At 45.0% G+C, this 17643-nt stretch overlaps 1 protein-coding gene across 4 annotated transcripts in view; it reads left to right on the forward strand.

The window, feature by feature from the left end:
- The first annotated feature begins 214 nt into the window (after positions 1–214).
- Positions 215–17643, forward strand: part of PPM1H (protein phosphatase, Mg2+/Mn2+ dependent 1H) — a 152082-nt gene continuing 134653 nt past the window's right edge. For all 4 annotated transcript variants that reach the window (XM_074827343.1, XM_074827341.1, XM_074827342.1 and 1 more), the window contains exon 1: positions 215–788. In XM_074827343.1, coding sequence (XP_074683444.1) covers positions 553–788 — 236 coding nt within the window. In that variant the 5' untranslated portion in view covers positions 215–552. The remainder of the gene's footprint in view (positions 789–17643) is intronic.

Below are 17643 nucleotides of genomic sequence, written 5' to 3' on the forward strand. Positions count from 1 at the left end.
GGACGGGCGCACCGCGGGGGGCGACCTCCCGCCGCCGGGAACGGAACGCCCGGCCCCGGCCCCGGCCCCAACGCCGCAGGCAGCCAGGGGCGGCCCCGCCAGGCCCCGCCCGCCGCGCACCTGCCGCGGGCCGCCCCCCCGGCGCGGGGGGCGGACGGGGGCGGCGGCCGCCCGTGCCCGGCGTGTGCCAGGAGCCCGCCGGTGCCGCAGGAGGAGCAGGAAGCGCCCGGGCAAATCCAGCCTCGCTATCACATGACTCAGCAGCCGCCGCCGCCGCCGGGTTGAGTTCACCCAGCGCCGCGCCGGGAGGGGGAAACCTGCCGCCACCGCTGCTGCTGCAATGAGCCGGCGGCCCCGCGGCTGCCCCTGAGCCCGCCGTTCCCCCGCCCGGCTCCGCGCGGCCCGGCGCCCCCATTGCGGAAGCGCGGCGGGGGCTGCCGGAGCCGCCGCCGCCGCCGCCGCAGCAGCGTTGCCCGCCGGCGCGCTCCGCTCCCCGCCCTGCGCGGTGGCTCCGGCGCTGCCGCCGCCGCCGCCGCCGCCGGCGGGGGTACTATGCTCACGCGGGTGAAGTCCGCCGTGGCCAATTTCATGGGCGGCATCATGGCTGGCAGCGCGGGCGCCGACCACGGCAGCGGCGCGGACTTGCCCCTCCGCTTCCCCTACGGGAGACCCGAGTTCCTGGGACTGTCCCCGGACGAGGTGGAGTGCTCCGCCGACCACATCGCCCGCCCCATCCTCATCCTCAGCAAGGAGACCCGGCGCCTGCCCTGGACCACGGGCTACGCGGAGTGAGTACGGCCCGCGGCTGCGGCGGGCAGGTGGAGCGCGGCCGGGCTGACCCCGCTCCTGGGCGCACCGGCGGCCGGAGGCGGTGATGCCGGCTGACCGCCCCCCCACCCCCGCGGCGGGTGCCGGCGTTGCCGGAGGCGCCGTCCCGGGCCTGCGCGGCGCCGTGGGCAGCGGGGGCGGGCGGGGGGGGCGGCATTCGCGGCGCCGTGTGCCCGGCCCCCGCCGTAGCGTTGCACCTGGGTAACTCGTTCCTGGGAGGCCGGGGAAGCCAACGGTCAGCTGGGAACCCCCGCGGAAGCGGCCGGTACCCGGACGGGCGAAGGGTGGCGGACGGGCAGCACCGGGGCTCCTCTGCCTGCAGCGGCGGCTCCGGGGGCCGAGGATGGCGTTCCTCGCCGGGGAGCAACTGTCTCTGTTCTTGACTCGGGAATGAAAAGGGCTATTGATAGGAAACCCGGTTTGGTTTGTGCGTCCGTAACTGCTTCCCACTGCCCAGAAGTGGTGAGATGTGGAGGGGTTTGGGGCACCTTCCTGTGGACCTGTCAGCCGTCATGCTCGCTTATGGTGGCTGGTCGCCCATTTCCCCAAGTGCTTTCCAGATTGGGGAGACGCTTGAGGAACATGAGCTCCGAACTGAAAGAAAAATCCAGTGGCCAACCCCGAAATTGGGCTTTCCTGGCCGTTGGTTGCCCTGACTCACTCATGTCATGGTATTTACTTGAGAAGGTGTCTGGTCGGGACCTGGTTTTGTAGCCTTGAGCGCAATCAAATTACATGATTGCATGCAATGCCTTAAATACCAGCCAGGCAAAGGGCAGTGTTCGTTTGGATGCAGATCCTCATCCCACTGGCAGTGGGAGTAGCTGCAGAGGAAAGGCACGTCCTTGTACTTGATTCCAGTATCGATAGACATGTTGTTTTCTTTGATGGTACTGGGAGCAGTATTCAATATTTGGTTTCTCTCTGCTGTCTCGAAGTCTTGAGCATGGCCATCCATGTTGCTGCCAACTCACAGATTACAGAAGTTACACTAAACTAGCTCTTCCAAGCTACAAGCTGTTTTGCTGTCTCTTCAGGCATACCTGAATTCCCAACAAAGCTACAGCAAAAACTACAGAGAAGGCTTCGCATTGTTAATGAACCATCACTAGCTTTATTTAAAAGGTTGTTCATTGGGGACACTGAAATGGAAAGAGAGGTTTAAAGAATTTTATATTGGGATTGTTCTCTTCAGATTATTAGAGAATTGAATAGACTACTGAGCAAATTCCCCAGGAACTCTTAAGTTTAAATGTTTAAAAGTAAGCTCTAATTGTTCTGCTACTATAATAGTTCCTTAAAAAGCAATTCTTTACCAAAGCAAGTAAGTGCTGCTATTTTTAGTTTATGTGAGGTGCTGTGGCTTTCAGAGAGTAACAGTAATTGCAAGTTGGTGACAAAGTGGAAGGGAGGTTCTCTGGCTCCCAGCTATGTTCGCCCACTGCTGGCCTGCCAGCTTTGCCTGAGACTGGGGAAGAAAAACGTGGGTGCTGGGAAGTGAAAACCCAGGTCAACTCTGTAGATGAAACCTTCTGTGAGAGAGTGTTTGGGGATAAAGTAAATGGCTCTGGGGGTCATGAAAGGAGAAGAACATGCCTAGATTGTTTTCATATGGTTGTTATTATTCTGAGCTTTGAGCAGTAGGGTTAATTGGGAGGCGTAAAAAAAGTCACTGGCTGTCTCAGTTCCTGTTGTTATCGATGTGAAAAGAGGTTGGCCTTTTGCTTTATCTCTGGGGTTTTTTTCTCCTTTGTCTCATCCCCTTCCAGTGCAGTTACTGGTTCTAGTGCTGGTGGAGCACAGCTCAGTGAAAGGTACTCCTCCTTAGAGGGAACTAGTGAATGTGTTACTAGGCTCTTCCCAGAAACATCTATATGATCTTCCAAAATGGGGTTTGGTTGTAACCAGAAGATGTCAAAATGCTCACTGTGCAAAAGCGAAGAGGAAAGCAGTGCTACCAAAATTGCATTGTCCTCCAAAGGCAAAGCTGTGCAACAGCCATTAATGAATAAAGAAGGAAATAAGGATGAACTTGGGTTTTGCCAAATATGACTTTTTTTTTACTCCTACTGAGCTATTACCAGGCTTTCTGAATATAATTGTGAGACTTGCTTGGAGGTATACTTTCAAAATATGTTTTCCTTTTGGAATGCATATGAGTTATATAGAGAAAAGAAACAGAAAAATACCAGGAAGGTAAAATTACTATAATGCATATTCTGAAGTTTGTTTGCTTGGGGGAAGCAGGGGATGAAGTACTTTTATGCAATTATTTAGCACTGTGTTAGCATCTATATTAAGGAAACTACCAGAGCCGTGTTTGCCTTTTGTTACGGTACAAGTGAGCACTTGCAAGACTGTTAAGAGGAAGTTTGGTGTCCCCACAAGGAGCTTGTGACATAATACAAAGGTCAGCTACTTAACTCACATTTTACTAGTTTGCTTTGGTATGAAGGAATTGGAAAATACATGCCATCAGCTTCCCTGAGCTATTGCCTTTTTCGTGTTTCTATGTTTTAACAAATCAGCAAAAGTGATTCTAGTGTTTTGTTGGCAGGGATGCCTTTGGGCACTGAGAGTTTTACTTCTTGAAGTTGAGAAGAGGTTTGTTGTGGACTTAGAAGGCGGGGACTTGGCCCAGAAGGTGTAAAGAGAGAGAGTGTGTGCCGCCTTTATTGCATCTGTCCTGATGTCATGGGCTGTTCACACAGCGGGGTTTGAGTTGGTGGATTTGTGCTCCATGCACACCAGCATCCGCCTCGCTGTCTTTAGGAAGAAATTTTGGCTCTGAGAACAGATCGCCTGGAGGCTTTGGCTCAGGACAGCGCTTGCAGTGTTCATGTTCTTCAGTTGTAAAACATGCCAGTTTACAGATAATACTGGAGCTCCTTGATGTTGTCATGTTGGTGTTTCATCCAAGCTGGAGAAGGCATTTTGAGGTTAGACCTGGTTCCCATGCAGGACTAAAGCAGTCTGAGTCCACAAAATATGTAGCTTTTTCAGGGACTTGCTCTTGTTCCTTTGATTCCTGAGGATAGGAATTTCTTACTAACTTAGGTAGTGATAAAGAAGCCCAAGCTGTTGACTGTTTCTTCTCCTTAGCATCTGTGGTATATGCCTGTTCATCTGACTTGTTCCTCTGGAACAAGCACTTCTCCTCTTCCCCTTCTTCTTGCTTCTCGTGCTAAACTTTTTTTGTAACGGATATTTTTGCAATATTGCTCATCTATGTCATATATTTTAAGTTATTTTTTAAATTACCTACTTAATTCTATGGTATTATGCAGTGAAATGTAAATTAGCCTTTATTTTTTATTATTAGCTTCCCCTGTTTTAATAGTGTGATCATGATGCAAAGCATGTAGGCAGGCAAATGAAATCTTCAAAAACATACTTGATGCTGGGATAAAACATCATTGCTTCCTGAAATTTCAGTGGGAATCCCATAGGGCCTTTCTTAGTCAGTGAGCAGCCAGAAAATTGTCTTCTGAAACAACTGTCCTGCTGTCTCTTCCTTGCATGGGAGACCTGAGACCTTGAATTTCAGTTCACCTCGTACTACAGGATGGCAAAAGGCTGGTACATGTTTCAAAGAGATACTCTTATATGTCAGGCACTTTTCTAATTGTCATCAAACTCTGTAGAAGCAAAATGAAAATTGTATCCCACATCCAGTAAGCTTTTAAAATTCTCTTTAAATCTATCATTTTATTTAGAAATAAAGTTTTCCTTTTTAATCAAGGGTATCCTTAATATAGTTTTACTGCATGTGGTTAGCTGATGTGCATCAGCAATGACCTAGGGAGAGGGTAGTCTTTAACAAACAGTCCTTTAAGTCTGCCTTTAATCTACAGAGGTAAGGAGATCTGCTGCTCTCTGAAAAGTTAAGTGATTTGAGTAAGGGGCGGGGGGAGGGATCCTGCCTGACACTTTATTTACTCGTTGCCCTCCCTCCCCTCTGCAGGCAGCTGCCCTTCTAAGGCCGCAGGGCTCTTCCAGACCTTACCCTGTCTGAGCCATGAGCTGGTTTCTGAGCATCTGCTTGTTCTGCCTGTTACTGTGAGGGAAGTTTCTTCTCTAGTCCCTTTCTGTGCTGTTTTCAGTGTGTTAGGGCTTCTTCCCTGCAGAGCTTCTGCTAAGCTGCCCTCCGCCCTTGCATTAAACTCTGAAAGTAACTGGCGAAGTAGAGGCAGTAGCGTGGATGGAGTATATAACAACATGAAATTACTTGGATGCTATACACCTGCATCCAAACTCTGCCCAGAACTTTGTTTTTCACCTTTTGCTCTTTTGCTTTATCTTGTTCCTCCTGTGAAGGTAGAGGATGAACAGGGTGGAGCAGAGCCTTCCTCTCCTGGTTGAATTCCCTGGACTACATATGGCATGACCAAATAGATGCTGAATTTGCAAATGACAAAGGACTGGCATGCTGCTCATGCTGGTGGAGTTGCAGGGAAACTGCAACTGAGTAGCATTTTGTGGTAGAAAAACAAGACTAGTCATTTTCCATTTATTTTGAATGTTTGTTCCTGGTTGTCCAGAATTCAGTACTATAATCGCTTTTCTAAATTGTATGAATCCTGGGGATGGGACCATAGTTAGCTGCTTCTGTATCGCATGCTTTCTTCTCTTCACGCTTATCTTTCTGCCATCTCTTTGGAGAATATGAAAAGATGCTATTAAATATGCTTCAGGGAAATGAGAAAACTCTCAAAACGTATGTTGCCAGTGACCTTATGCAAAGGACAGTTTTGCCTGCCTTTTAAAATTTTTTAAAAACTTCTAAATGACACTTTAGATATCTTTGCAGTTCCATGTTATAATAGGTAGCCAGAAACTCAGCTTTTGTGGTGTGTGTGTTTCTTGGCTTATAAAGTCAATTTATTATCCCAGCAGTGCCTTTAGTTTGATGAGACACAAAGTCCAGGCTCTTTTTCTGTAAGGTTACATTTCAGAGATACTGTGGTTTCTCTGCTCTGCAGGCCTGCAGTAGCAATTAGATTTTCTCTGTGGTGTGGTGACTACTGACCCATACTGAATGCAGAGTTGTAGGTGAAGTATGATGACTGTGTCCTCCTGCAGCATTATTACGGTGCCATGTTGTTACAGCAATAACTTAAGTTCAAAATGAAAAGAAGGGGGGGAAGCTTACGGATTTTTTTTTTCTACTCTAAGTACTAGTTGTTTTGTAAGGCTGATGTTTCATCATATTTTCTCTGTGTTACTTTGTTTGTAAGAAATAAACTTGACTGGAGGTTTTTACTAAAATAATTTCCAGCCTTTTTCACTAATCATAAATTTTAGGCTGGCACAATCAACATAAAATTTGTTGATTTTGTGAGTTAAGATAACACAGAAGTTATTTTTCCACCTGAAGTACCTTTCATGTTCTGTCTAGACCAAATTATTTATACAAATGTTAAGTGTTGTAATAACAATCTGAAGCAGGTGAAAGCTTACCATGTCTGTGAGATGAGGTAAACCAAAGCATAGAAATTGCTTGTCCCGAGTTGGACAATATGTTGATGTTGGAGGATAGCGTAGGGCTTGCAACTACTGATTGCTTATTCTAATCCGCATTGCCTCCTACTAAGAGGAGATAACACTGCAGTCATGCTCCTGTGAATTGAAAGTTACATTCTCATTTCTGGGAGCTAATCTTTCTAACTGTCAGCTGGGAGCATGACTCATACTCCGTTGGTAAACACATTTCTTGTATGTATTCTGTTTGGTACTAATTTCAGGAGGATGGTATGCCTGGGAAAAGGAATACCTGTTTTTTTTTTTTTTTTCTTGTTCTGTTTGGCTGTCTTCTGAGGTTAAGTACACAGAAATAATTACTTTTTAAACTTTTAAGAAATTTGTTTACGCTTCTCTCTGGGTAAAATTATGTTCCTTTATTCTTTCTGTAGTTCAGAACATAAGACTGAGTAGGACCTGATGAATGAGCTAAAAATTCAAATCCCATATGTGCACCTAAAGACGACTAAACATTCTTCCTTGTATGAATTATTCTTCTATGCATAATGTAATGTTAACTTTTGTATATTGCCAGACTCTTGTTTAAACCTGAGCTCAGATAAAACAGCCTACAGAAACCTCATGATAGTTTCAAGAGCTTCAGAAATCCCTTTCCTTCTAAAAGAGCTTATACTATAGCATCTAATATTTATGTAATGCCTCTAATCTGCCAAGCGTCTTGCAAATAATAATTTCAGAATAACCTTGGAGAAAAATGTAGACGTGTAAATGTTCCGGTTCTTCAGGTAAAGAAACCGAGGCAGTGAGGATAAGCTTTGGCAAGAGGTTTGATATGAATGTGGAGAACAAATTCTGAGTTTAAGGTTCTGTGGTTGGACTTCCCTGCTGTTGTGTGCTTGGCTTTTCCTATGTGGTCTCTGATTTCTTAGAACTAATGGGGGTAAAAGGAGAAAAAGAGGGGGGGAAATTGTGCTTTGGTATTTTTAATGTAATCTAAGTTGCACACACACAATTCCTAACAAGGCGTGAATGAAATTCATCCCTCTAAGCTGTCTTGTATTGCTTAGTCCCCCAGAGGCTTAAGTCTGGTGCTGTCTCGTGTATTTCTGAAAATGTCACTAGAGCATGGTCCTGACTTCTGAAACCAGAGAGTGACTCTGTCCTCCCAGGTAGCCTTCCTTTGGCCCCTTCTGCCTTGGCAGTTGTGGCAGTCAGCAGATGTTACCTGCAAACACTCAGCTTTGTTCATTTGCCTTGGATGCAGCTGCATTGCTTGGGAAAGGTGTAAGTTAGAATGGCTTGGCGTAGTTATCGTTGTGCTATGAAGTAATCTGACAGGGCTGTGCCCCTTAGTGTGAATTGCTTTGAGCGTGTGAATGTGATCAAATGAAACATGCTCAGTTTGACCTTGAAAGGAAGCAGTGCTGCAAAGCACAAGTTGTTCCTGTGATGGGATCCATGTAGCACGTGAGGAAGAAATACGGTTTGTGGGTTTGAGTACAGGTTACGTCAGCTCTGTGTTGAGCTGCATCCTGAGTAAGACTTGGAGTAGGGGAGTGCTATTAATGAGTGGAGTGAGATGTCTTTAGGTGAATTTGGGCAGAGCAGTCACAGTAACTTTGCTGTGGCATGAGGCTGGAGTAGGTGTAGGTGCTGTGTGTATGCTGGAGCAGCGTTTGCGGGGGAGATAGAGGCTCCTGGATCACATTTACCCTGGATCTTTATCCCATCCCTTTTGGATTTAGGTTCCGATTGAACTCACCGCTCTAAAATGCAAGAGGTCTCACAGGACAGCAGCAGCTTGGTATTAATTGTGCATTTTGTTGTCTCTTAACTGTCAAAGGATTTTTTTTTTCTTCCTCCTCATTAAACAGAGGGAGGAAGGTGACTTGTAAGACTTCATTCGCATTTGGCCAGTTACATTTACCTGGTAGGGTATATGTTTGGGATGGCCAACTACAATACATGGTATTATCCAGAGTGATTTCTCTATTATAGGTTAGGTGGAGTAGCAGGAGTCATGATTTCAAGTGCTCAGAGTGCAAAACAGAGTTAGCACAGCCGGTGAGAGAAATCCCAGCTTGTGCTGAGCCCCTCTACACCCTAAATCTGACAGACATGGGGTGGAAGTCTTATTGCATGGTAATTACAGAGGTTCAAGCACGTAGGAGGTGGCCAGCATGTTCATTGCAGCCATTTGGCTGCCTTCAGTGCTAGTGCCTCCTGCCCAGCTCCCCCATCCAGTGGCCTGCTTGCTGTCTGGTAGATGCTGCCAACTGTACTTGTGGTTATAAGTGGCAGGGTGCTAAATGGTTGATGCTGTGTGAGCTGTTCAACAGGTGAAGCTCATAAAATGGCTGGAGACAGGTATGATTCCTCCTCCCAATACCATAGATAAGGCAAATGTTTGCAGAGTTTAGTGTTCTCTAAATAAAAACTGCACCCAGTATTTCTTCGGGGGGGAAGCCATGCTGCGGTAAAGCCAGTCTAAGGGACATCTCTAGTTCTTGATCACAGCATGGTTTAATTGCTGGCATCTGAGAGGGGGAAGGAGAAAAATAACCCCAAGCTGAGGCAGCCAACGTTGGCAAGTGCAGTGGTTGGAGCAGGAAGGGGTGTGGGCAGCACATAGTTAGGGAATGCCAAAATACAGACTGTGTACATGACTCAGCACTCATGCTGATTGGAAGAAAAACCTTAAGAGAGGTTATCAGTGTCCTGTGGCAGGCAGGCCTTTCTGACATGAAGCAGGGTGGCAAATCTAGAGCTTTGCTCATTGTTTGGGATCTGTATTCAACATGGTGAGGCTTAACAGGAAGAGAGTCTACTGGGGGAGTCAGGGCTGCTGAGGTACAGGGTACAGCCAGTGCTGTGTCCTTGGAGACCCTCTGGCTTGACAGAACTGAAAACGTATATATTTTTTTAAAACCGAAAAAATTATAATGGTAAGCTGTCAGTGCCGTTCACTGGTTATCATCTGTGTTTGGTTTCAATTAATTTCCTTCTGTTTTCTTTGATACCAAGGGTTGCATGAACACATGAATCATGTGTGGGTCTGGTCTTGATGGCCATGGCAGTGCTTCTTGTAAATGGTCCCCATCCCCAAGACAAGCAGGAATTGAATGGGTCTGGTCCCCCAACAGGAAAGAGAGTAGCATTATTTCAGCCTCTCTTTCCTCTGGTGTGGGAGGTCTGTCTGTCCATTGGTCTCACTTGTCATAATGCCAGGTTGTTTTTAACTCTACTGGGCATCTTCTCTGCTGAAGGAGTAACAGTGTCAGATCCTGTAGGCTCTGCACCTTTCGTTCTCATGAAAGCAGGTCCTGGTGGTGACTGTGGCTGAGAAGTGAATAACCATTTCCAATCTCTTCCCCCCCGCCTCCCCCCCGCCTTTTCTTCTTTTTGAAGTGCTACCATAAGGTGTAGCCAATCTGGACTGATTGTTTTTGATGCTGTTCAAGCTCCTTTGTAGGCAGTGATAATGACACTGATACTGTGATTTGGGGTGGTCAGCTTTGCTTGACTTCAGGGAGAGAGCGTGGGGAAAAGATGGGAAACCACGTACCATTGTCTGTATGCTTTCCATGGTGGTTTTCTGCTACAATAAGAGGATTGAGCTTTGATTGCATCTTTTGCTACTTTTACTTTGCACCATAGACAATTGATTTTTTTTTTATTTTATTTTTTTTGTTAAGGGGGAGGTGACACAGCAGCATATGTGTAAACTGGAGTGGAAGAAGAGCATGTGCTGTTTGGGTGTTAGCTTGTGGTGGTTTTGTGGGTCATGCTCTGATGTCCTGCATACTGCTGCTTCGGAAATCCTGTGGCAAAGTGTTCTTGGACTGGAATTAGAGGTCTGTGAGATTGTCTAGGGATCCTTCCATAAGCATAGCTCTGTTTCCAAAGTTGTTCTAGTTAATTTATCCTTTTATTAGATCTGCTGGTCACATAGCTAAGTGACCTTTGTGCTGTCCTGTCTGTGTATCTGCCCCGTTGCTTAAAGGTACCAACAGAGGTGAGATCTTTCCTCCCCTCTGCTCCCCCCATGAGCCCTTCTGAATTTCCCTGATTTGTTCCTCTGTCCTTTATGGCCTGTTATCCAAATGCTCCAAACTCCCCGCAGAAAGGCAAAAGAGATCCAGCTCTAGCCAAGCTCTGCAGCAGATCTTTTTTAAATTTTTTTTTTTTTTTTGCCAACATTGATTCATTCAGGCCAAGTATGATTTGTCTATCTTTAGGTATGTGTTAGAGACCTCCTCAGAAACAGATGATGCATAGCTCATGTTTGTAATGCCATAAAATACATGTCAGCCAGAACTAACAATCTGGTCCTTGGTGGAGTCTTACATTGGAAGTGGGACTGAGGATGGGTCTCCAGCAGTGCTGTGGGCTCTCATCCTCCAGTTCTTCCCGAAATGGCAGTTTTAGCCTGTTACCCAGCCATGAAACAGTTGATACCCATTCCCTGGGGTAAAACACGATCCTTTCTGTGGTGAGCTGCATGGGCAAGGGTTTTGTCCTTTTGACCAGGTGTGATATTTAAAGACACATCTCATTGAAGGCCAAGAAAATACCATAGGCATTGCTGCATTGATTTCAGATGGGTTTTGTTAGGTTTTGAAACAGTGTGAATGAGAGGGGGAGGTTAGTGCTGGAAAAAGAAGTTGCCCAAAGTGCCACTGATTATTTTTTTAAATTATTATTTTTAATTATTATTCTTTTTCTTTTCCCATTCTCTCTTGAAGGAAGTTGGTTTTTTACCCTTGGTTGTGGACTTTTTGGTTCATAATCCATGCTGCATGTCTATGAGGAGGAGAAAGTGAGAAGCTGTGAGACTTTAGTTGGAAGCAAACGTACCTTTACTTTCTGGTTGGGAAGAGTACTCCTGAAATCACTTCAGGCCCAAGCATTGTAATGGAGAGAAGGGTCCTCTCCAGCAGGTTCAGGGTTGTATTGGATAATCCCTTTCAAAGGCAGGAGCTGCCGCATAAAACCCACCACATCCCTACCTTGCTGACCGGGCTCATGAAGCTCTGAGCAGCTCTGCTAGTACCCAGGAGTGCAAAGGGTTGCACCTCTGTTGGTTTGGTGACTGTGAAGGGAGCTTAGTGCCTTTTCCTGTGTCCTATCCCACCCCCTGGTGTTAATTCCACTGGCTCCATGTCTGTGCAAGTGCTTTGGCAAGCTGAGTGCAGGTCTTGTTTTTTTTTATTTGTTCAGCAGTACGTGATGCTTTGCAGAAGCCCATGCCATAAAACTAAGTTCCTTAAATTGCTGGTTGTGTTTTTTTTAAAACAGCATTTTTGAGAAAGTGCTTTTTCTTCCAAATCTGTATTAAGGGTCTTTGTTTCACAAGTGAATGCTAAATTTTGGAGTAGAAAATAGATTTGTTTGAACTAGTTCTTGTTTCTCTTTGCTGAACTTATTTGTAGGTGTCTTGACTGAAAAAGGAAATTAAAAGGGGGTTTTTTTCTTATTTCTTTCTGAAGACTTGATCTAAATTCAAACTTGCAGTGTTTATCCTTCAGACATTTTAAGAGCCCTATAGTGAAACCTGCATTGTATGTGTGGCGCTGCTGGGGTGGAGTATGCCTTTAGATTCAGGTACTTGGTTAGGCATTTAGAAATGGAAAATACTGATCATAAAGCTAACCTCAGTGAATACTGTTGCTTCTGTCATCACACAGATCATAAAGTTTTGTGGGTAGTTAGTCTGAAATGAGTGATTTTAATTTTGCAGAACGTAAATAGAATTTTTTCTCCCACTCTTCACACAAAAAGTTGTTTTTCAGCCATTTTTATGTGTCATTTGAAGGTGAGAACTTAAATCGGTTAAATATGCTCTTGACATAATGCAGGAATTGTTAAGGCATTAAAACTTAACACTGATATTTTTAAAAATTAAAGGTACGCCAACATCAGACTTGGAGGGTGATTTTTCACTCTCCCTTACCTTGGTGCCTCTGGTTAATCACATCTCCAGTCCTGGGCTTTCAGTTTATTTCTTTATTTTTCTCAATAAACTTTGATTAAGATCACTGTCTCCACAGCCCTTGCAAAATATAGATGACAACTTCTTCAGTCTGGGACTCCCTCTGATGTACTCCTCAATGTCATTTAAGGTCTCTCTGTCCCTCTCCAGTAGTGCAAAGCCAGGAATTACAGCCCAGTGAGTTCCTTCGGCAACCTCTCCACAGTAATCTCTGAAAATCCTAGGTCTGTGGATGGTAATTCTATTAGCCATTCAGCAAGCCGCGTCTGGAAGAATGCAGCTGGTGTGTGGGAATGTGGAAAGTTCCCCATCTCTGCCTTTAATCCTGCTTTTAGAGGGGAAAAAAGTTATAGGCTAATGTGATCAGCTGTAATCCCATTCTTGCTTGGTTTTAGAAGAGTGTCTGATTCCTAAATCACAGGCTAGTTCTGTGAAGGGCTTTCATGGAGGGGACAGGGAATTATTTTGGCACTCAGCTCATTTGTCTTTGAAAAAACACTGGAAGCAAGAGAAAAAGAAACTCTCATAGCCGAGTGAGTTTCTAGTTTTTGTTGCACAAGATAATTTAGAAATCTGAAACAAAGAGCGTGTGAATGGAAACACAGAATGAGCATAATCCTTTCAGGTATCTAGGTATATGTGTAAACACAGGCAAGGAACAACTTACGCATACACTGCAAATTGCTCTTCAGGGCTTTGTGGGCCCAAAGGTTTATGTTGGGATCTTGTTATTTGATGATATATTGTTGCTGCTGGAACTGGTGGTGTGGTTGGTTTAATGCAGACGAGGAACAGAGCTGTCTAATAAAAGCCACAGCTTCTACCTAAGGTGAATGACCTGGGCACTTTTTTCCTCATTGAGGCACTTGTTTTTCCTTCTAGCGCTAAGGGAACGAAAACACTAACTTCTGCGGAAGTGCTGGTGTGAAGTGTTAGAAATGTTGTTGACTACTGGAGAGGGGCAGAGACAAGACCCTTCCTGATGGGAATGAAACACACCGTGATCTGCTGCTGTGTATGAACACAAACAACACACTGCTTTGGGGACAAAGGGCATCATCTTCTTGTGTGAAAGGCAAAGTGCAACCTTGAGATCAAGGTCTTTCAATGCGATCGTTTGCTCATAGCAGATGAGTTGTTTGAAGGTTCGGTGCTGACCATGGCCTCTGTTTGGGGAGGAGGAAGCATTGCCCTCACAGGCTCAGCCCTGTTTGCAGGGGAAAGGAGGGGGAAGGCAGAAAAATACCTTGTTTGAATCTTGTTTGTTTGCTGGAGAAATTGGAAATAAGTGTGGCTGATCTTGAAGTCAGATGCTGCTTGAACCTTCTGGAGTGAATGACTCTGGAGAGGGGTGAGGTCTGACGACTGAACTTGTTGCTTTTTTGTTTGAGCAGCAAAGTTGAGTTACTGCAATTTCGAGAAACTGTGTGAACTGAGGCTTTCTTTTTTCTTCCCATCAGGTTCCCCCTCCTCTTGTGCCCCTTCTTGCTGGTGTGACGGTGGTGGCATCAGGACCCTGGGCAGGGAGGTCCCGGTGGCAGCTGCCCCCGAGACACCTAGGGAAGGGAGGGAGCACTCTGGCCTGGCTGGAAGAGCCACCTGGCCTAAGCTGTAACATGTTTTTTTGGTTCAACTTGCCAAAGGATTGCAAGGTGGGAGAAAATTCACCAAAAAGGAGTATTATTCACTTTTGTCTTCTCTGTCGAGTTGGCCTCAGGTATCGGTGCTGTTGCAGTAGTTCAAATGCTTGGGAAAGGCGGGAGACATGATGCTGTAGCAATAAAATGCTGTGATACTAATCCTATAAATTTACAGGCTTAGTCCAAGCTAGTGTTTTGAGAGGTGGTGTGGGACTGCCATGTTTACAAATAAAAACTATTACTTAGTTTAATTACAGTGTAAGGAACACTAGCTCTCTTGCACTTTTTTACAAAACTGACATTTTGGTATGTGGTATAACTGCTGTGCTCCCTCACAGCCTTGTCTAAGGCCAGAAAACTTTGTAGGCTATCAATAAATAACCCAGTGCCTTTAAAACAACAACAAAAAACCCCTCAAATCTCCCCCTGCTATCAAATAATTGAAGGGGAAGTTTTTGTTTTTCTTTCCGCTTCGAAATTGTATCATACTCCCTGGAGATCTTGGAAACACTAGATGGGTAATTAGATGGATTTAATCTTGGAGGAAGGTAGTGGTGTTTAGCAAGAATAATTTGAACTAGTGTTACACAGGTATGTGTTTTTAAATTACTGTAGCCCCTCTAGTATCCTTCTGGAGAGCATGCCAAAATGGTTGCTTGGTGTGTAGTGAAAAAGCCAAAGAAAGTGTTACTTCCCTTGTACAAGTGGATGTGATAGTGGAAAACGGATTGCCTCTGTAAAAGTCTACATTTACAACATGATTGAGAAGACTCTTCACCTTTAATTATGGGCAAAGCTAAAGAGGAGGAGTAATGATTACAGAAAAAAAAAAGTAAGGAACATAGAGGAGTTGAAAGGGAACAAAAATGAAGCCTACAAAACCTGGAGAGAGCACACTGAAGGCAGACTAAATATTTTTGTATTGGAGGAAAAGTTTAACAGGAATAGAAACCTCTATGACAGAAAATGAAAGGCTGTAAACAGTGGTAAAAGATAATGCTTCCCTGTGTATCTTAGAGTATACGGGCAGAATTCGTTGCGTGAGGACATACCAAAGAAGCCTTTCACAACTGTAGGTCAGGGTCTTCTGTTTCAGGAAGCCCCAAGACCTTGGATCTAAAGATATTTAAAGTTAGAGATAGGTGTCATGAAAACCCAGAGCTGTTGTTTATTGTTTTTTTTTTTTTTTTCTCCTCCTTTCTGCTTTAAAATAAGGAAGAGAACCTCTTATGCTTTGCTGCATGACAGGGGTCTCTACTGGACATTAAGGGGATCACTCTCCTATGGTTGGGCTCATTCCTGAATTAACCTGGTATTTCTCACCCTTCCACCTGGAATACCTGGACTCGCCTCTGTAGCAGAAAGCAGTGCAATTAGTGGGGCACAAATGGAGCTGCTAAGAAGATTCTTCCGAAGGTGTGGGTTTTTTGTTGTTGGGAAGGATAATCAATCCAGAGTGTCATGGTTTAACCCCAGCCAGCAGCGAAGCCCCACCCAGCTATTCACTCACTGCCTCCCTGTGGGATGGAGGAGAGAATCGGAACAGTAAAAGTGAGAACTTGTGGGTTGAGATAAAGATAGTTTAATAGGTAAAGTAAAAGCTATGCATGCAAACAAAACAAGGAATTCATTCACTGCTTCCCATGGGCAGGCAGGTGTTCAGCCATCTCCAGGAAAACAAGTTGCCATCATACTCAACAGTTACTTTCGAAGATGAATGCCATCACTCCAAACATCCCCCCCTTCCTTCTTCTACCAGCTTTATATTCTGAGCACAATGTCATATGGCCTTGGATATCCCTTTGGTTAGTTGGGGTCAGTTGTCCCAGCTGCGTCCCCTTCCAGCTTCTTGTGCACCCCCAACCTACTCGCTGGTGGGGTGGGGTGAGAAGCTAAAAAGGCCTTGACACTGCTCAGCAATAACAAAAACATCTCTGCATTATCAACACTGTTTTCAGCACAAATCCAAAATGTAGCCACATATGAGCTACTATGAAGAAACTTAACTCTATCCCAGCCAAAACCAGTACACAGGGAAAATACCAAAATGTGGGAGAAGGCCCTTCCATGGAGACTGCAGTAAAAGTTTAAAGTGACAGCACAAACTATACTAAAAAGTGGTGCATAGATTTTCTGGATGGGGAGAAAATTCCCTTTAAAACAAGTTCTTTTAAGGGTGGGAGTCTTTTCATTTTAGGAGTCTGTATTTAAGTACTGCAGAAAGCAACTTCTTTTGTTCAAGGGTAGATGTGCTGCTTTTATAGTATTCCGAAGTAAAAGCTTTTCCTCAGCTAAGAATTGAGGAAGGCTACGTCACCAAGAAGAAAAATAATTATGACTGGCCATTCCTTGTCTTTCAGTTCTTGTGTAATACTTTAGGCCACATTCCTGAAACAAAAGGCAGAAGAAAGCTATGCAGAAATATAATACCTATCCATTTTTTCCTCTCTTTCTGGATCTCCTGTTGAGAGTCCCAGCCCTCCAGAAGCATCATGGAGCTGTGGGGCTCTATACTACCTTCACCAGTGTTGCAGGGGTACTGTTTGGAAAAGAATACGCAAAAAATCAAGTGAACATACTGCTACAGTAAACAGTTGAGCGTTGTTACAGGCACAAAAGATCTGTGAGTAGCGAATGGATTAGTCCTAAAGAATCACTGAACAAATAACTCAATCTGGAGGAACAGCAAGGTGGTCTTGACTTCGAAAATAAGAATGGAGTTTGGAAATTGTTTCCCACGTGAGGGTTTTAACAAGACCTGAAGGAACTAAAATATCTACAGTGGAACAGTCATACTCGCAAGCAATGTGGAACAGGAAGGATTTGTTCTCAAAGCAGAGAAAGGCACTTGCTGTACAAAAGCACCTGGCGCTCGCAATAGTGTGACATGCAGCATAGTGAGGGGTGTAATTCATGTACAGAGCTAATATAGCATTTTGCAGAAGAGCTTATCTTAACCAAAATTAAAAGGATGTTTGTGGATGTGTAGACAGAGATGGGGGTTTTCATATAGGAGGCACGCAGTAAGCTTGCTTGGGAGCACTGGTGCTAGAACATCTTTGTGAGCTATTGCTCTCTTACGTCTGAAACAGTCATTATGCATATCTGCAGATAAGAGCTTATGCAGTACTCTTCAGCAGAGTAAATCAAATAGAAAGCAAACCTGGTAAGCTGTGTGAGTTTAGCTATGTAAAAAGTGAATCTGTGGGGGTATGGGAGGAAGTGTGATTGGAGACTCAAAAGCGGAGGTGAAAGAGTTCCAACACAATTTAGGAAACTGAAATCTGAACAAATACCTGAGATATCAGAAATAATACACTTCCACATAGCTGTGTAAGGTGTGTGTACTCTTTGTGTAGGACTTGATTGGCTTTGGATGGGTTATAGGGAAGGTCCTTCCTTTTTCCTGTATCAGTTCACCTACTGCTCTGCTGCCCTGCAGCAATGGGAAATGCAGAGCTACAAAAGCTTTCATTTTGCAGCAGCAATGTTAATTTTTGTCAACAAGGGAGCCAGTGGCAACATGGCTATGGAGGGGGGGACTGGACCTGTCTGTGGTGGTCTGCAGCTGACACGAAGAAGGGTTTGTTATGGAAAGCATTGGCCTCTTACAGTCTCTCCATGCAGTGTGTAGGAAGTCTTCAGGTCTCCTTCCAATATGGAGGGGTGATGTGACTACAAAGCTGACTTCTAGCCATCTCT

This window comes from Strix aluco, chromosome 5, assembly GCF_031877795.1.
Source record: "Strix aluco isolate bStrAlu1 chromosome 5, bStrAlu1.hap1, whole genome shotgun sequence".
Taxonomy (NCBI): Eukaryota; Metazoa; Chordata; class Aves; order Strigiformes; family Strigidae; genus Strix; species Strix aluco.